Raw genomic sequence first — 21114 nt, forward strand, 5'->3', positions numbered from 1 at the left:
CCATTCCCTGACTTATGAAGGTCAACACACTTCTCCGTCATTTGTTTTGTGTGCCTCTGATCTTTCCCATGTTGATGGATGACTAACCCTGTGTCCGAAATCGCTCCCTACTCACTATATAGGGAATTACTGTATAGAGGACTATACAGTGAGCTCATTGGTAAAATGAAAGAACGCTTTTGGACACTAGTCCGTCGCGCTGGTATTTACGTCATTACTGTCGCACAATTAAAACGTGCCAGATCAGTCAGCTGGTGGGTTTTCAAAATAATAAATACATGCAGGTATTTTTGTGATAAATCCATATTATACTGAGCGCATTTCCCACATTAATCAATACAAAGTAGCTGCATCTTTCAGCTTTTTTTTTTAAATCAAGGCTGAATACTTTCTTCTTTGCCGCTGCCTTTTATTAAATCAAATTTGAGACTTTTAATTTGATTTCTTTCAGCGCAACCGCAATGCATGATGGGATATATTGCTTTGGTTAGTGACCATCGGTTGTACACTACTTTTCGTGATGCATTGTGGGATATTTTGAGTGCACTATATAGGGGGTAAATAATCCTCGCTGAGGTTTCGGACAGCACTACAAAATGGCGTCCTCACTATATAGTGCCCTGTATAGTGGGTAAGAAGCGATTTCGGACACAGGGTAAAGGAATTTGGTCTCTGTGTCACCTCATATTTTGTCCCCCAGTTAATCAGGAAGTCATGGATTGCAGCTTGAAAGTTCCTACACACTCCAGTCAACTCAAACATGTCCAATTTAAATGGGAAACATAACGTGCTTCAGCTACATTGTGTTCACTATCATTTCCAGGGGTGCCAATAATTATGATGTGTCTTTACTGAATATAATTTTCTTCATGAGGGATTTGTGTTTCTCTCTGAATAAAAATGTATTTCAATTAAAAGCTTGGATTTTTCGCATTTTTTAAATGTGAGATGAAGTGACTTCACCAAAAGGTAAACATAATTGTGGAAGACAGTGTAAAAGGCAACACAAAAAAATAAAATAAATAAAACAAAAAACACGTAAGCAATGGTAGAAGACTAAAATAAGATAAATTATGGAGTCCCAAAATCACATAAGGTGATATTTTTATCTTGCAGGAACATGATGAAACAAATTATAGCATAGGATAAATATAATTACAATACAAATTGCCATAATAACACGTTAACTATGAGCTAGCTTAAAGTGCATATCACGGGTAAATTCAGGAGCAAGATCAATGTAATTCTCCTATTTTATATTAAACTTTGGTCAAATATCGGTCACATTTTGTGCAATTTTTGTACCTTGCACAATACCAGAAAAATTCAGTTGAAATCGAGCCATTTGAGTTGAATTGGTCCGCCTCTGAAAAACTTGGCATTTGGATTTCCTGGCAAACATTGATTTTCGTGACGTCGCGTGCGGGACGCCTCCTTCTGAATCCTACGTCAGCGCTGGTTTGTTTATGAGAAAACGACCTGGTGGTTTTCTGCAAATTTCTTCAACGTTATCGCATAATTATTAAAATGTATCGTAGGAGGGTGTAGCAACACCAATCTTGATGGGATTAGTACTCATCGTTTCCCAAAAGACCGGACAATGAGAGAGAAATGGGAGCGCTTCATGAGAGGCACCCGGAAAAACTGGCTACATGCTACAGACTACAGCATTATTTGCGGTGCTCACTTCATAAAGCCCGACGACTTTGAGAACTATTTGCAGTGGGAAATGGGCTTCGTGAGGCAACCTGATCTGAAAAAAAAAAAAAAAAGCAGTTCCATCTGTCAGAATGCCCAAAGCAACACCGTCTCCATCTATGTCAGCGTCACCAAAGCAGCCAGCCGTGTTCGTCTCCCCTGACAGAAGGCGAAGTGCCGCATCCACTGAGCCCCTCGAAGCCGAGGACCAAGCAGAGCCGAGAAAAAGACCAAGAAAATCGGCAATTCACAAGTCGACTGTTGCCAGGGTGAGAAATGATTCTGACATCTCATTATATTCTTCATCCAAAGGTGAAGTAACATTGCGCTCCGGTGACAATTCCATATCTCAATGCAAAATCGCTCGCTGCTAAACTAGGTCTACACAGGCTGTGCACTGAAACCGTGCAAAGCTCGCGCAGCCTGCTGGCGCTTCCGCACGTGACGTCATGAATCTGGCTCCAGACGCCCTTGGGATTTTTCCAGACGCATTTTGTTTTATTTTTTTCTGCTGTAGACAGATGGCCTTGTGCAAAATTACCCTTCTGGAGGAGTGTGTAAAGGGACATACTTTCATATAAAAAAACAAAATTAGTCCAGGATATGCACTTTAACATTTAATAATACTGTTATCGAAGCTGACTGGATGTAATATCATCATCTAATGCTGTGTTCACATATATACCGGTACGAAAGTGGTATAACTGTATTGATACAAAGTATCCCGGTACAGTTTAGTGCATCTGTCCACACTAGCGAGAAATGTTTGCGGTTTTCTTTCACGGTAGTTGAAATGCGCGTGCGCGAAATGTTTCCGTGGTTACCGAGTAACTTCCTTCCGAGAATATGGCGGATGAAACAACGTGTGTGTGCTTCTTGTTGTCAATGTAGTCTGTATTTCTGGTGGTCATTTATTCAGTAGAATCGTATAAAACGCACGAGGCAGTTGAGAGAGAGAGAGAGAGAAAGAAAAAGAAACGAATCTCCGTTCTTCACTATTTTATTCAGCGAAGACATCGATTGAGGTGTGTGACTTTGCGCATGCGCATTATATTTGTATCAATACAGAGCCGCTTCATCTGTCCACACTACAGCGAAGCGCTACAGTACCCAGAGGCGGTCTTACAATAGAGGCGAAGGTAGGCAATTGCCTTGGGCCCCTCCAACTTTCCCATTCGGCAGGGGCCCCAGACCAGCTGCCCCTTCCCGAATCAGCTGGGGATTTGGGGGCCTTCGGACAGTGATCCATTCCTAAGCCATTGTGTTTGTAATTTTGTATGTTTAAATCGGAAACAAAGACAAAAAACTAAAATACAAAGAAAATGAAGTATTTGTACACCCCCCCCGTTTGTGTTGAAATGGACTATTCCATGCAATGATCGCGCGAGTCCGAGAACATTGCGCGAAAGACGAACGTGAACTGAACCTGAGTGAGTGAATTCAGAGAACTTCTAATAGCGACTGTGGTGAATTGTTTTGAACTTGTGATCAGCGAAATGAAGCGCCACTATCCAAGTGGTGCTACGAAAAGGAGGAAGCGGGATGAGGCGAAATCAAAGAATGATGCACTTCCCAAGCTTACAACTTTCTTTAATGTGTCAACACCGTCGGTTGACTCGGATGTTGTAGCGGAGCAGGAGGAGCTTGAAGAGGAGGAGGAAGACATTGACAGTAAAGCAAGAGAGACATTAAGGCTACGTTCACACTGCAGGCTGAAGTGACTCAAATCCGATCTTTTCGCCCATATGTGACCTGTATCCGATCTTTTATTGACAATATGAACGACACAGATCCGATTTTTTCAAATCCGACCCAGGCCGTTTGGATATGTGGTCCTAATTCCGATCCCTATCCGCTCTTTTCATATGCGACTTCAGTCTGAACCGCCAGGTCGCATTCATCCGACTTACACGTCATCAACAAGCCACAAACGTCACTATTGTGCGCTGAAGTAGGCGGCGGGTCTCTCAAAAAAAGTTACAACAACATGGCGCATGACCACGGGCGCAGATAGAGGGGGGGACTCGTCCCACCCAGATTTAAATTCACCTCGTTCGGTCCCCCCCACTTATAGGGAGGAAAAAACGTCTATGCTGTCTTTCTTTGCATAAGGCAAACCTCACGGAAAAATCAAAAGACTAATTACCATTCGGTTTATTGAGGTGCACGGCAGTGTATACATAGTTGCAACAACTCACATAAAACAAAACAAAGACTGATATTCGGTTGGTTGAGCTGCGCAGACTGCACAGGTTGCGAGCTCGAGCTTGGTTGCTATGGTAACCCACAAGAAGTTTGACAGGCATATCGGGGTTGGGGTTGGTTTGCTGGCAGCTTTGTCCCCCCCCAGTTCAAAAAACGTATCTGCGCCCCTGCACATGACATCAATGCGAGGGACGCTTCGGGCTGTGAAGGTTCTGAATCTTCTCAATGGAAGGACGCAGAGGTTAGGGAGCTGATTTCCATTTGGGGGGATGCAGCTATTCAAGCTAGATTGGATGGGTCATACCGCAACCGGGCGGTTTTACTTCCGTAAACACTGGCCATGCTCACTGCGTGTGACGTCGTCGTATCCTGCAATGCGCATGCGGAACACTTTTAGGTCGCTTTTCATTCATACTGAGGATCACATACAAGTCGCATATATTTGTTAATGTGAACGACCTCACAAAAAAAATCGGATTCCACAAAAAAATCGGAATTGAGCATTAAGCCTTGCAGTGTGAACGTAGTGTAACATTCCAGGGAGAGAGAAGCAGAAGAAGAGAGAGGAGGAGAGCATAAAGAGAGGGACAAGAAGTGAAGGTAATCATTTTACAGTACATTTCAATGTGATTCATGTAACTACTTGAGTCCTACCGGATAATTAATCATTATCTTCACAAACAAATGGACTTTGTACAGACTGTGTATCATATTGCAAGATTTTTTTAAACTCTTACTATGTTTTGTATTTATTTTCTCTGTCCCAGATATCTACAGATTATACACATTCCTGAGGCATGAAGACCAGTGACAAGAAATGAAGGTAATCATTTTACAGTACATTTCAATAGGCTATGATTTATGTAACTACTTGAGTCCCACTGGATATTTAATCATTATCTTCTCAAACAAATAACCTTTTTATATACTGTGTATCATATTTCAAGAAAAAAAAAAAAGTTGAACTGTTACTATGTTTTGTGCTTATTTTCTCTGTTTCAGATATCTACAGATTATACACATTCCTGATTCTTGAAGACCAGTGACAGACTTAAAGTGCCATTCCACCATTGGATGTATTCTTTGGCATAAAATACAATATATTTTGACAACATATATAAATGGTATCACTAGATAGAGAAATCTTTTAGCTTCAAAATGATATATCAAACAATTTTTTGACGACAAGTATATTAATTTTGCGACCAAAGTCACCTACCCTTTTAATTTCCGCGCGTGATGTCATTGGCAGGTTCCCCTTCTTGTGTACCACGTGACGTGGCACATATCAACAATGGCGGATAGAACTCGATAAAAATAATACCAATAAATCTAGCTAATACCAATACATCTAGCTAACTGAAAGATTAACTCAATTTTTCGCAATTTTTTTGGCCCCCATATACGAGGAGAAATGACTCTCTCACTTTGGGGGTTTCCTGGTCTAAAAATAGACCGACACGTGGTACACAAGAAGGGGAACCTGCCGATGACATCACGTTTCACTACCGCGCGGAAATTAAAAGGGTAGGTGACTTTGGTCGCAAAATTAATATACTTGTCGTTGTCAAAAAATTATGTTTGATATATCATTTTGAGGCGGCACGGTGGTGTGGTGGTTAGCGCTGTCGCCTCACAGCAAGAAGGTCCTGGGTTCGAGCCCCGTGGCCGGCGAGGGCCTTTCTGTGTGGAGTTTGCATGTTCTCCCCGTGTCCGCGTGGGTTTCCTCCGGGTGCTCTGGTTTCCCCCACAGTCCAAAGACATGCAGGTTAGGTTAACTGGTGACTCTAAATTGAGCGTAGGTGTGAATGTGAGTGTGAATGGTTGTCTGTGTCTATGTGTCAGCCCTGTGATGACCTGGCGACTTGTCCAGGGTGTACCCCGCCTTTCGCCCGTAGTCAGCTGGGATAGGCTCCAGCTCACCTGCGACCCTGTAGAAGGATAAAGCGGCTAGAGATAATGAGATGAGATGATATTTTGAAGCTAAAAGATTTCTCTGTCTAGTCATGTTGTCATAAAATATATTGTATTTTATGCCAAAGAATACATCCAATGGTGGAATGGCACTTTAACAATGTAGTTACAGCTTTAGTTATAGATTAAATGGGCATGACTGACTCACTCACACATATACTCTCAGTCAAACTGTTAAACCATTTAAAAAAAATAAATAATCTGTATTTTGGCATACAATTTTTGTCTGAAACTTCTTTCTCACATAGTTAAAGGTCCTTGTTAAAAGAAAGGATTTGAAGGGCCCCAGCTAAATCCGCCACTGACAGTACCGAATCCGATACTGTGCCGGTACGAAACCCATACATTTGTGGATTTCGTACCGATACAGTTATACCGCTACAGTACCGGTATAGCTGCTAGTGTGGACAGGTGTTGCGGTACGAAAGTAGTTTCGTATCGGTACAAAATCCCTAGTGTGGACAGGGTACAAGTATCGGCGTGCAGTAATGAACCGATACTGATTCACTACCACACTAACTGTGTGCTGAACTTAACGTTAGCTCCAGCGTTCGCTTCCTAACACTTCTAAATCATGTTCAATTCAGCGATTTACCTACTTGTCGTGGTATATTTTGTTTACCTGTGTGGCTGGACTTGTTTTCAGTAAATTCTTCCCCAGCTGTCTCCCCGCAACACCGAGCAGCCGCACAGGCGCCGCCATTTTGTTTCCATGCGTTCACACGTCATCGGCGTTAGAAAAGCCGTCCGTACAGAGGCCGTAACTTGTAATTCCGACTTCCGACGAGGACAAATCCCAGAGAAACACCTGCTAACTTTTAAATTAACCGCACTCCATTTCATATATCTATAACAGCATGTCTCCTCGTCAAACCAGTATTCTTACTAATCCGACTGGCGCTTAAAGACATCCACAGTAACATTCTTACGAGTACAAATTGTATTTCACGATATTTACAACTTTGATTGCGATCTTTTGGTCGTTGCAAAAGTAGAAAAGGCTTTCAATACGTAAATTGTGCATGAACAATTACTCAAACTTCCACTGGAAAAAAGATGAGTTGATTCCTGATTACTTATAGCATATCAGATCACGTGACACCGTTCCACAATTATCGACACTTTTGTCCACAATTATCGACACCTTCATCCACTGTTATCGACACTGTTCCACAATTATCGACACCTTCGTCCACTGTTATCGACACCGTTCCACAATTATCGACACCTTCGTCCACTGTTATCGACACTGTTCCACAATTATCGACACCTTCGTCCACTGTTATCGACACCGTTCCACAATTATCGACACCTTCGTCCACTGTTATCGACACTGTTCCACAATTATCGACACCTTCGTCCACTGTTATCAACACCGTTCCACAATTATCGACACCTTCGTCCACTGTTATCGACACCGTTCCACAATAAGCGACACATTTGTCCACTCTTATCGGCACCATTTCACAATTATTGACACCTTTGTCCAGTTATCGACACCATTCCACAATTATCGACAGTTTTGTCCACAATTATTGACACCTTCATCCACTGTTATCGACACTGTTCCACAATTATCGACACCTTCGTCCACTGTTATCGACACTGTTCCACAATTATCGACACCTTCGTCCACTGTTATCGACACCGTTCCACAATTATCGACACCTTCGTCCACTGTTATCGACACCGTTCCACAATAAGCAACACATTTGTCCACAGTTATCGACACCGTTCTACAATAAGCGAGACATTTGTCCACTCTTATCGGCACCATTTCACAATTATTGACACCTTTGTCCAGTTATCGACACCATTCCACAATTATCGACACTTTTGTCCACAATTATTGACACCTTCGTCCACTGTTATCGACACTGTTCCACAATTATCGACACCTTCGTCCACTGTTATCGACACCGTTCCACAGTTATCGACACCTTCGTCCACTGTTATCGACACCGTTCCACAATAAGCGACACATTTGTCCACAGTTATCGACACCGTTCCACAATAAGCGACACATTTGTCCACAGTTATCGACACCGTTCCACAATAAGCGAGACATTTGTCCACTCTTATCGGCACCATTTCACAATTATTGACACCTTTGTCCAGTTATCGACACCATTCCACAATTATCGACACTTTTGTCCACAGTTATCGACACCGTTCCACAGTTATCAACACATTTGTCCATAGTTATCAACACCGTTCCACAGTTATCGACACCATTCCACAATTATCGACACCTTTGTCCACAGTTATCGACACCGTTCCACAATTATCGACACCTTTGTCCACAGTTATCGACACCATTCCACAATTATCGACACCTTTGTCCACGGTTATCGACACCGTTCCACAATTATCGACACTTTTGTCCATGGTTATCGACACCATTCCACAGTCATTGACACCTTTGTCCACAGTTATTGACACCGTTCCACAATTATCGACAGCTTTGTCCACAGTTATCGACACTATTCCACAATTATCGACACCTTTCCACAATAATCGACACCTTTGCAGTGCTTAATTTGTGAAGTGGGAGGTCCCGGAACGCAGGAGGTGGGTGGGTCCGGCGACAAAAAAAACAAAAAAGGCGGGGGGTGGTTTAGTATAAATTTACGCACACGCCTATTGTGTGTGTAAAAAAAAATAATAATAATATCAGACATTATGAACTTAGAAAACGCTTTAGTGATGAACAGTTACAGACAGTAATATGTTGTGATATTATGTTATAAAATATTATTTTTATTAGGCTATATATTAAATTGTATATTAAATTTATCTTCTAAAATAACAGACTGTACTCATATCACAACCGGTTTATTTCACCATTGGAGATCAGATCACACAAGACATGAGTTAAGTGGCTCAGGTGGATAAGGTGCCATACCTTAAATCCGGGGACCCAGGTTTGATTCCAACCTACGCTCATTTTCCGAGCCCTCCCTGTTTTTCTCCTGCTCATTTCCTGTCTCTACACTGTCCTATCCAATAAAGATGGAAAAAGCCCAAAAAAGAGAATAATTTAAAAGCAGTGCCAGCAAACATAAGTGCAATCAATTCAAGTAATAGTTAAGAAATAAAGGGTTTACAAAACAAGTTGGAGAATTCATTTTAAAAATTTTAGCAAGCTTTCTTGTTTTTTTGCCATTTTTTCCACAGCGCAAGCTAACGGCTACAAAAAACCCGGTGTTCTATTGAGCGGAAGTATACACCCCATGTCCCCCCCCCCCCCTTCGCATAGATTTTGTGGATGTCATAGGAGAGAAATCAATAACAGATATCAAAATCAAACACTAAACAAATTTTTATCTCATTCTCATCTCCTGTAGCCGCTTTATCCTGTTCTACAGGGTCGCAGGCAAGCTGGAGCCTATCCCAGCTGACTACGGGCAAAAGGCGGGGTACACCCTGGACAAGTCGCCAGGTCATCACAGGGCTGACACATAGAGACAAACAACCATTCACACCTACGGTCAATTTAGGGTCACCAGTTAACCTAACCTGCATGTCTTTGGGGGAAACCGGAGCACCCGGAGGAAACCCATGCAGACACAGGGAGAACATCCAAACTCCGCACAGAAAGGCCCTCGCTGGCCACAGGGCTCGAACCTGGACCTTCTTGCTGTGAGGAGACAGCGCTAACCACTACACCACCATGCCGCCCATACAAATTTTTATTTACTTATTTATTTAATTTATTGTTTGGTTTTTTTCCCTTTGTGATGGTCACGGAGATGATCTGATCCATTTAAATAGCTGCCGGAACACCGAATGAAATGAAAATAGCTGCCGGATCTGATGATGGAGGTTCCGGATCTTGTTCCGTCATGTTCCGGCTCAAATTAAGCCCTGCACCTTTGTCCACAGTTATCAACACCATTCCACAATTAGCGACACTATTGTCCAGTTATCGACACCGTTCCACAATTATCGACATTCAGGTGATTATTTATTAAAAATAATAATAATAATAATAATAATAATATTAATAATCGGTAAGTTAACAAAACATAGATTTTATTTAAAATTTGTTTTACAGAGACTTGTATTTAGTACAAAATATCTTTTATATAAATATATGGATGTCAGTGTTTACATAAATGAGGAAGTAATTCTAATGTTTGTAAACAAATGAACTGATAATGATTAACCTGTCAGAAAATCTTTTTGTTCCACTTTCTACCCACTTTCTAAGTGTTTTTGTAGATCACATTTTGTTAATCATTTGTTGTTGTTTGTATTAATTTCTAGTTTTGTAGTTTACCAAGAAATGTCAACAGGTATGGCCACATGAAAATCCAGGTCAAAGGTTGCATGTCATTCATCGAACCAAAACTTTATATTTTTACATCTAAAAATATAAAATGTCTACAGATATTGTAATATGTGATAGATATTTACAACAAACTGCAAAAAATGTCTGAATGGAATAGAAAAATCTGAATATTTCAAGCATGTAATTTTTTATACGCTAGGAATTTAATTCTGCTCTAATTCTATTTATTGCAATCGGATTTAAAATACTCTATAAACATTCCATTCTGTTCTAGATCAGAGAAAAAAAAATCACAGCACTTTTATTTTTTTAAAGCACTTCATCTACTTCAACAATGTTACACAAAGATCGATCCGTAACAGTTGTAAATGTCCCTTAATTCCACAGGGTGTCAATAATGGTGGACACCGGTGATAGTGATCGCTATTATCGACACCTCACGTGACTTCTCAAACGTGCGTTTAGATACAAAACAGCGACTGTCAAAGGAAAGCGTAAGAAACAAAGTAGGTTTCAACAAGGAGATCATGAAATATGGGTGAATTTGATCAGTAAAAACACGTCCATGATCTTTCCACCATGCTTCTGCGATGATAACGTCCGGGTTTTCCTCAAATTGCTGATTGTGCTAAAAAAATTCCATCTCAGGTAACGAGCTGCGTCATCAGACGACAAGATCAAAGAGTGAGGGGGTCTTCCGGTTGATTAATTAATCAATAACTGTTGGAACTGAAACTCACCTTTGTAAAATTGTTTTTTAATTGGTAAATCTGAAAAGGTGTCGATAATTATGGACTGTCAGTAACTGTACCCGCCGTTTTTGTTAAAATAAATTTAAGATATTTAAAAATCCTTAAAAGTGTATATAGTATAAGTGGCCGTTTTAACATTTAATAGCTAGACTGGATAGTATGTATTGCAGATATCTGTAATTAAACCTTTTCTAGTCAAAAATAAACATTTCAAATATCCATTACCTCATTCTTTCTAGGACAAGTGATGTCACTTTTGTCATTGTCACACTTTTGTATTGGGATTTCTGTTTCAGATATCTAAAACCGCATTTTTTCAGATCTAGCAGCACGGTGGTGTTGTGATTAGCCACTGTCGTCTCACAGCAAGAAGGTTCTGGGTTCAAACCTCACAGCCAACGGGGGTCTTTCTGTTTGGATTTTGCATGTTCTCCCCACGTCTGTGTGGGGATGCTCTGGTTTCTTCCCGCTGTACGAAAACATGCAGATTAGGTAAAATACCCAATCACTACAGTACAATTGCACAAGCGAGTGTATACTTAGTGCTGGTACCAAGCCTGGATAGATTGGAGAGGGTTGCGTCAGGAAGGGCATCTGATGTAAAACCTATGCCAAATCAGATATGCAGAACAGATGAAATGAATGCCAATTTGTGACTGCACAAATGTACAACGAAATTTAGCAAAGCCACTGCATACGTGCATGCCGCCACTCTTAGGCACTTCAACCCAAGGCTGTCCCATGTTAACCTAACCTGCATGTCTTTGGACTGTGGGGGAAACCGGAGCACCCGGAGGAAACCCACACAGACACGGGGAGAACATGCAAACTCCACACAGAAAGGCCCCCATCGGCCACTGGGCTCGAACCCAGAACCTTCTTGCTGTGAGGCGACAGTGCTAACCACTACACCACCGTGCCACCCAATCTGCTGTGGCCACCCCTAACAGGAGCAGCCTTAAGAAGAAGATTTTTCATATTCATAATGAACGTTCTGGATATTCGCAGTAATCTTCTTACTAGGAAAAACTCCCTTTTCAGATAGCTACGATCCAATTATTACTAGTCCTAAGTTTAATTTCAGACATCTGAAATGAAAACCCATCCCAGATAGTCATAGAGTAATACTGAGCATCCAAAAATCCATTTTGAATCGTAAAAAATGTCATTACGGATGTAGTGCAATGTTACCAGGAAGAAAAATCCAGTTGTGGACATCTGTATAAATTATTGTGGATATCCATAAGTGTAATTGTTCCTCTCCACAATGTAATATTAGATATCTGAAACCGTAGATGAAAAGAAGTTGTTTTACAAGTAAGAATGCAAGTCAGGATATCCAAAAAGATAATAATAAAAGCCAAAATGGCACACTTCAATTTTGACTATGAACAATTGAATGGTAGATATCTGAAATGGGAGTTTTTCTTGGTCAAAAGCCTATTGTGAATATCAAAAATGTAATTGTGGATATCCGAAACTGAAAGCCCAATGCACATGAATGACAAAAGTGATGTCATTTGTGCAGAGTGAAAGTTGTACAGTCAATTTTTACTTAAGTACTGAAGTACTCGCTTTTAAAAATACTTAAGTATTAAAAGTACATTTTGTGTTAACGCATCGTTGTATTATTACCACAACGCTTACAAAACCTAATGCTGTTACCAAAGACAGAAATGTGAATTCACAAAATGAACGCATGCTGTGCCATCACGGTGGTTTAACGTTAAGCTAGCTAGTCAGTGAAACGCCACCTGACATGATAGCAAACTCTTTTCAAACTCAAAATCATATTGGGTAGCGAACACTACTAGAAAAGAAAGATTTCTACATTCTGTTTATTTGGCAAGATTATGCTAAAACATATTTCTGAAAGCACTTCAGATAAGTTAACGTTATTCATGTTAGCGTAACTCTGTTTTTACATGCTAACTAACAGTGTCCAAGTTAACTAGCTATGTGTTAACGTTAGCTGTGGACAAGGCGATGGCAACTTGGTGGGCAAATCCATAGAAAGTCATTTGACTAACCAGACTGCATAGCTGTTACAACGTTATCGCTAGCTCTAAAAGCACAGACAACTTCGTTGCAAGCTTTCTCTTGGAATAAAATGTTTATATCCCTCAATATGCTTCCGCAGGTTGGACGGCGAGTTTTTGTAGGCCGTGATGTGGTTTGTTTTCGGCAAACAAAGCAAACATTTAAAACGAATCTTTAATCCTTTCAGAAAACTGAAACATGAGTTCTAGGTATGGCCATGGGTGCATGCATTCTTCAGAAGAACCGCCTCCTTCCATTCTTCCATCAATTGATCGTGTTCGAATAATGCTGCTGAGAACTTGATTTTATCCAGTCTATGGATGTGACGTGACCCTAGTGATTACTGATAGGCTGTCTCAGTGTCACCTGCAGAAAAAAACAATCACATTTTAGAAAAAAAAAGAAAAAAAAAAACATCCACTTTCAAAGCTGCTTCATAGTAACGAGTAACGAGGACCTTGATAGAAATGTAGTGGAGTGAAAAATACGATATTTGTCTTTCAAATGTAGTGAAGTTAAATTCATAAGTTCCCCCCCAAAAAAATACTCAGGTAAAGTACAGATACTCAAAAAGTGTACTTAAGTACAGTACTCAAGTAAATGTACTTCATTACTGTCCACCTCTGCATTTGTGATAGATAGAATGACGTTAGGGCAGTGACGTAATTGGCATACTCTCTCTCCCCTGACAATTACAGTGCCGCCAGGCCAGTCATCTGTGTATGTAAGTTTATGTATGTGGAAGTGGGCGGATAGTTTTCCTCAGAATGTGTTACTCCACCCCAACGCTGCATGAGCAGCAGTTCTAAAAGATGCAGTTGGCTGGCTTCATGGGCCTCGGAGGAAGCATGTGATAACATTCACTGTCCCTGGTTGATAGCTGTCACATGATATGGGAGATCTGTCCGGTGGGTGGGAATTGGGAAGAAAATTGAGGAAACTACCCAATTTCGTCTTTCTGAGCTCAAACGTCTCACTTTGAATCTAAGCTGAATGCAGCATTAGTCATTTTCGAGATTTATAAACCATGCAAGCACCACATGCCAATTAATCCTAATGGGACGGAGCTTGGTTTACTCAAACAGCTCAAACGTTCATGTTTTGTGTGACTTGCCTGTCCTGAGTTGCACAAAACATGAAAGGCATTTTCAGTCCAAGGTTCAAAGGCGGTTATGCAAGGTTTGGGGCGTGGTCATAAGGGTGGAGTTAGCTTCAAATAGCTGTTTCGCAGGAAGTCTGTTTGCGCTGAAAATTTTGCATGCTGCGTCCTTGTGCTAATTTGTAACTCGTTTAATTAGGACTGGATTACTGTAAGAACATGGCTGCTATCAACCAATCAGATTTCAACGGGCATTTCATATAATTAATATCACAAAACATGAAATGTTTGGCGTCTTTATTGTTCGATGTATGTGGGCCAGAACTGGCCACTGGGGGTGATATTTGTAAATCATACTTGGACCCCACACATCATCACTTATAGCCATTTTATTATTCCTCTTTCCTAAGGTTAATATTTAGCAAAAGTCATTTCAGCAGTGCATTTTATCGAGTAGTGGTTCTCAAAGTTGGGTCTGTGATATTTTTGTTATGTGGACAACAGTATTTTTCATCCATGCTACATCCAGGACATCGAGAATGGCAACCGTGACATATTTCTCTAAATGTCACTCATGAGGAAATCAATGAATTGTTTTGATAAATTTAGACTTTTTGTTTGTAAAAGTGTCTATATAATAAAAAGAAAAATCACACGTTGGCTTGAAGATATGAAGTTTATTTTCTTTTGTTGAAAAACTTGCATTTTTCATACAAAATACATCGCGGAGCTGAGTGAAATAAATATATGTTATTTACCAGCTGGGAGGTCCGTATCGTGAAATACCGTGACCAAGGTCAGTATTCAAGGCCGAGGTCATGGTATTTCATCATACGGACCGACCTTAAGCTGGTAAATAATATATTTATTTTTTTCTTTACCAAATTCTAACAGAAAACAAGAGCGCCCGAAAGGGAAAACCAAGCCGAGCCGCCATTTTGAATCCTCATTCACGGCTGTAATGCAAATGGCTTCCTCCTCAGTATACAAGTGCACTTCCGTGGCAGGAAAAAAAAAACTACATTTTGCCGCCTATGTAGTCCCCTATTTATACAAAATTGAGTCATTCAGGATTCAGCCATGTTTTTGCTCGGCGTTAGCAATTTAGAGGTTTGTAGCTTTCTCCTGAAATGTTTTCTTTTATTTCTTCTTCCTCAGGGTAGTAAAACTCGCTTTCGCTGTGAAAACTATCGTTATCGCTATCCATGATGTAAAATTAATGCTGTTCTCCTGAGAAATGCGAAAATAAATGTTGACAAAAATTGCTACTATGTTTGTTGTTGTTGTGAACAAGCGAGTCGCCAGAGGTCTGTAACTGGGGTCCGTACCGTAGGATACAGACCCGCTCGCCAGCCAATCAGAGCACAGGATTTGATGAAAACCGCACCGCAAAAAAAATAAATACAGTGGTGCTTGAAAGTTTGCGAAACCTTTAGAATTTTCTATATTTCTGCATAAATATGACCTAAAACATCATCAGATTTTCACACAAGTCCTAAAAGTAGATAAAGAAAACCCAGTTAAACAAATGAGACAAAAATATTATACTTGGTCTCTTATTTATTGAGGAAAATGATCCAATATTACATATCTGTGAGTGGCAAAAGTATGTGAATCTCTAGGATTCGCAGTTAATTTGAAGGTGAAATTTGAGTCAGGTGTTTTCAGTCAATGGGATGACAATCAGGTCTGAGTGGGCACCCAGTTTTATTTAAAGAACAGGGATCTATCAAAGTCTGCTCTTCACAACACATGTTTGTGGAAGTGTATCATGGCACGAACAAAGGAGATTTCTGAGGATCTCAGAAAAAGCGTTGTTGATGCTCATCAGGCTGGAAAAGGTTACAAAACCATCTCTAAAGAGTTTGGACTCCACCAATCCACAGTCAGACAGATTGTGTACAAATGGAGGAAATTCAAGATCATTGTTACCCTCCCCAGGAGTGGTCGACCAACAAAGATCACTCCAGGAGCAAGGCGTGTAATAGTTGACGAGGTCACAAAGGACCCCAGGGGAACTTCTAAGCAACTGAAGGCCTCTCTCACATTGGCTAATGTTAAAGTTCATGAGTCCATCATCAGGAGAACACTGAACAACAATGGTGTGCATGGCAGGGTTGCAAGGAGAAAGCCACTGCTCTCCAAAAAGAACATTGCTGCTCGTCTGCAGTTTGCTAAAGATCACGTGGACAAGCCAGAAGGCTATTGGAAAAATGTTTTGTGGATGGATGAGACCAAAATAGAGCTTTTTGGTTTAAATGAGAAGCGTTATGTTTGGAGAAAGGAAAACACTGCATTCCAGCATAAGAACCTTATCTCATCTGTGAAACATGGTGGTGGTAGTATCATGGTTTGGGCCTGTTTTGCTGCATCTGGGCCAAGACAGCTTGCCATCATTGATGGAACAATGAATTCTGAATTATACCAGCAAATTCTAAAGGAAAATGTCAGGACATCTGTCCATGGACTGAATCTCAAGAGAAGGTGGGTCATGCAGCAAGACAACGACCCTAAGCACACAAGTCGTTCTGCCAAAGAATGGTTAAAGAAGAATAAAGTTAATGTTTTGGAATGGCCAAGTCAAAGTCCTGACCTTAATCCAATCGAAATGTTGTGGAAGAACCTGAAGCGAGCAGTTCATGTGAGGAAACCCACCAACATCCCAGAGTTGAAGCTGTTCTGTACGGAGGAATGGGCTAAAATTCCTCCAAGCCGGTGTGCAGGACTGATCAACAGTTACCGCAAACGTTTAGTTGCAGTTATTGCTGCACCAGATACTGAAAGCAAAGGTTCACATACTTTTGCCACTCCCAGATATGTAATATTGGATCATTTTCCTCAATAAATAAATGACCAAGTATAATATTTTTGTCTCATTTGTTTAACTGGGTTCTCTTTATTTTTAGGACTTGTGTGAAAATCTCATGATGTTTTAGGTCATATTTATGTAGAAATGTAGAAAATTCTAAAGGGTTCACAAACTTTCAAGCACCACTGTATACGTTATTCACCAGCTGGGAGGTCCGTATCGTGAAATAGTAGTAGTGACGTAGTAGTGAAGTAGTGACGGAGGCCCTCTGGGCTGAGGTCAGTATTCAAGGCCGAGGTCACGGTATTTCATCATACGGACCGATCTTAAGCTGGTAAATAATATATTTATTTTTTTCTTTACTAAATTCTAGCAGAAAACGAGAGCGCCCGAAAGGGAAAACCGAGCCGAGCCAAGCCGCCATTTTGAATCCTCATTCACGGCTGTAATGCAAATTGCTTCCTCCTCGGTATACAAGTGCACTTCTATGGCAGGAAAAAACTACATTTTGCCGCCTATGTAGTCCCCTATTTATACAAAATTGAGTCATTCAGGATTCAGCCATGTTTTTGCTCGGCGTTGGCAACAGTTACAGGTTTTTAGCTTTCTCCTGAAATGTTTTCTTTTATTTCTTCTTCCTCAGGGTAGTAAAACTCGCTTTCGCTGTGAACACTGTCATTATCACTATCCATGCTGTAAAATTAATGCTATTCTCCTGAGAAATGCTGGCAAAAATTTATAAGATTTTTGATAATCTTATAAATAAATCTTATAAAAAAAGATAAATGTTGACAAAAAATGCTACTATGTTTGTTGTTGTTGTGAACAAGCGAGTCGCCAGAGGTCCATAACCGGGGTCCGTAACTGGGGTCCATACCGTAGGATACGGACCCACTCGCCAGCCAGTCAGAGCGCAGGATTTGATGGAAACCGGACCGCGAAAAAAATAATTAACAGTTATTCCATGAAATCAAGTCATACATGAGCTGATATAAGCCATGTATGATGAGATTGAGTGGAATAATTGTTTTATTCTATCCACATTCACTGGATTTTGAGAAACAGACCATTTTTATTTTTTTACAAATTCGATAAATACAAAATGTCCAACAAAATTATTTCCGCTTAGAATGTAAACAAACTGGCGAAATGACAGTAGCAATTTGTGAAAAATGCTATAATTATAATTATTGAAAAATAATTTTAAAAAAAGTTCTTGCCATCAAATACTTTCATTCCACATTTTTGTTGCTTTTTATATTTTGGGGGTTTTTCTTCTTCTTAAGGTTTTTTTGGTGGTTGGCAAACCAACTTAAAGGTACATTACCGCCACCGACTGGGCTGGAGTATGGAATAGGCGCTATGGGGAGGAACTATATTCTTTTAGCTATTTCTGTTTCTTTTAAATACTTCATTTTTGGGGTTTTATTTTTGAGTAGAGTTTTTATTTCATCCTCGGTTGGTTCACCAACACACTGCCATTTTGTTTTTCTCTCCTCATGGTATCCTTGACTTGCAAGGGACATCAAAGCAAAATAGAAACCCAGATGTCGGCCATGTTGGTGGATATACAAATGCGGGGTCTAGCGATGTTCCATCCAAAACACAGTCACACGTGCACTACTCTCTTTGTTTTTCCACTGCTTTAAGCATTCTTTTAGCTATGCCATACTGTATCTTTGTGCTGTATATGGTTGTGATCATAACAGTACTCGTGACTGTGGCACTTTCCGATTTTTTAGAATTGTGTCCGTGATTCGGAAAGAGGGCAAGGAAACTCTGAAGCTTAGTACGGAGAGGAAACGAGGGGATTAGGACACTTCGTCCAATGACCATTTCGTCCAAAGCCTTTTTCATACGCACTATCAATTATTTTATATTTCCGGTATTCTGGTGTTCGTGAACGAAGCCCCCGCGAGAGCGCTGCAAGAGCGCCTAAAGATTTAACATGATCCAGCCGGTTTTAAAAATTAATTACTTGGTCAACAGAGCTCACAGTGAAGCCAAATTTTACAGGCATCTCCTTCTAAGCCTCCCCCTTCGAAAGAGCACAGTCTCGAGTCAGTAGGACTGTGCCTCGGCCCGGGATTCACGAATGAAGCCCCTGCGAGAGCGCTGCTCTGCACCTGAAGATTTAATATGATCCAGCCAGAAACATAGACATGCAAGCGAGCAGTCTGCAATGACAAGGGAGTGAACTCATCCCAGGGTCAGCAAGTGGCATGGGCCGACGTGGTTACCCTCCTTAGTACACTCTTTAGTGTCGAAGCGCACGTACTACGGCACTCATTTGCTTTACAAAAATGTGTTTTGCTTCGGTCAAATCCCATTGAGAATTCCTCCTTTTTACGAACAATTACCTGAAATATAAAATAATTGATAGTGCGTATGAAAAAAGGCTTTGGGCGAAATGTCTTAACCATTGGATGAAATGGTCATGTGATGAAATGACCTGTATTCGTACTCGATGGTCGATAGAAGTGTCTTATCTTCAGAAAAGCCTGACTTTTTTAAATAATATGGGTCAAAACCACACATATTGATCTTCTCTTTTTATCGAATTTTCGCTTGGTTTTTCAAATCGTAGTAATACTGAGAAAATTCAGCATTATTTACAGGCACGCTTTCAGCGGCTGCCATCCTAGTTGCTTTGTATATCCACCATCATGGCGGACGCTCATGATGTAGCACATTTTGATCACATGGTTGCAAGTCATCTATAGGAGTTGATATCCTTGTAGTAGAGTAGCCAATCAGAACGCACGATTGCTCATGTCCAGTGAATGTGAATAGTTGAATTCCCGATATTTCACTCCGATGACATCATTCCCAGTGTTTTCTCCACGGACTAGATGCGTTGTCATAATGGTGAACTGGTTCAAAATTAAAATTCTTTTGATTAACTTGCATTTTGTTTTATTTTTTGGATGTGTCCATAAAGAACATTACACAGTGGCACGAAGATATGAAGTTTATCTTCTCGTGTTGAAAAATATTTTCCCTCGTTCACTTTGCTCATTTGTGAACATGTTCCCCACTTGAAGATAAACTCCATATCTTGGCAGAACCATGTAATATCCTCTGTCTATGCAGTTACAGTTGTATAACTAATTATGTATTCTGTTGGTAGAGGACGGTCCCATATGGACAGTCGAAAGTCGCACTTGGAAGATGCTCTGGACTCTTACAGTAATGCTTTTATGGCTGAAGACTTCAGTTAACTTGCTAACTCTAGGACTGCAGTTGTCATGAAGTTTTTCACTCAAGTTTCCATCAACAAACAGTTTATAACTTCAACAAAACAGACTTCATGTTCAAAATATAATGAATTTCCTGGTTACACAGTTATACTTTGTGACTCTATAGGACACTGTTATAGAAGCAAGTTATTTATAATCACGCTACCTTAAATGAGGATGGGTTCCCTTTTGAGTCTGGTTCCTCTCGAGGTTTCTACCTCATGATGTCTGGGGGGTTTCTCCTTACCACCGTCGCCACAGGCGTGCTCATTGGGGATAAAATTAGCTCAAGTCTTTAATTTTTTGTAAAGCTGCTTTATGACAATGTTTATTGTTAAAAGCGCTATAAAAACAAGATCAACTGTGAGCTCACTTCCGTATCCCTCTGCTCTTGCTTATACCGGTATCAGAATGCAAGCAATCAAAGGAATAGGACACTTATTATGGATGCTGACTTCAACAAATAATTAACCCTGAAACTAGTAAGTAAAGAGCAGTGTTCTCCCCAGGGATTTCAAATAGCATCCTGGGAAACTGTCGTTTTGAAATAGCGTCAAAATCCACGCTATATGTTTTGTAAACAGGGCGGCACGGTGGTGTAGTGGTTAGCGCTGTTGCCTCACAGCAAGAAGGTCCGGGTTTGAGCCCCGGGGCCGGCGAGGGCCTTTCTGTGTGGAGTTTGCATGTTCTCCCCGTGTCCGCGTGGGTTTCCTCCGGGTGCTCCGGTTTCCCCCACAGTCCAAAGACATGCAGGTTAGGTTAACTGGTGACTCTAAATTGAGCGTAGGTGTGAATGTGAGTGTGAATGGTTGTCTGTGTCAGCCCTGTGATGACCTGGCGACTTGTCCAGGGTGTACCCCGCCTTTCGCCCGTAGTCAGCTGGGATAGGCTCCAGCTTGCCTGCGACCCTGTAGAACAGGATAAAGCAGCTAGAGAGAACATGTTTACGAAACATCTCATTGTCAGTAAACAGCAAGTTGATGGGTGACGGACCTAAAAAATGG

The 21114-nt window shown here is 40.7% G+C and overlaps 1 protein-coding gene across 1 annotated transcript in view; it reads right to left on the minus strand.

Annotated features, from left to right (window-relative positions):
- Positions 1-6600, minus strand: part of pmpcb (peptidase, mitochondrial processing subunit beta) — a 30808-nt gene extending 24208 nt beyond the window's left edge. Inside the window, exon 1 of the mRNA XM_060914317.1 lies at positions 6500-6600. Coding sequence (XP_060770300.1) covers positions 6500-6580 — 81 coding nt within the window. The 5' untranslated portion in view covers positions 6581-6600. The remainder of the gene's footprint in view (positions 1-6499) is intronic.
- Between the last annotated feature and the right edge of the window lie 14514 nt (positions 6601-21114).

The sequence above is a fragment of the Neoarius graeffei genome, chromosome 2, assembly GCF_027579695.1.
Source record: "Neoarius graeffei isolate fNeoGra1 chromosome 2, fNeoGra1.pri, whole genome shotgun sequence".
Taxonomy (NCBI): Eukaryota; Metazoa; Chordata; class Actinopteri; order Siluriformes; family Ariidae; genus Neoarius; species Neoarius graeffei.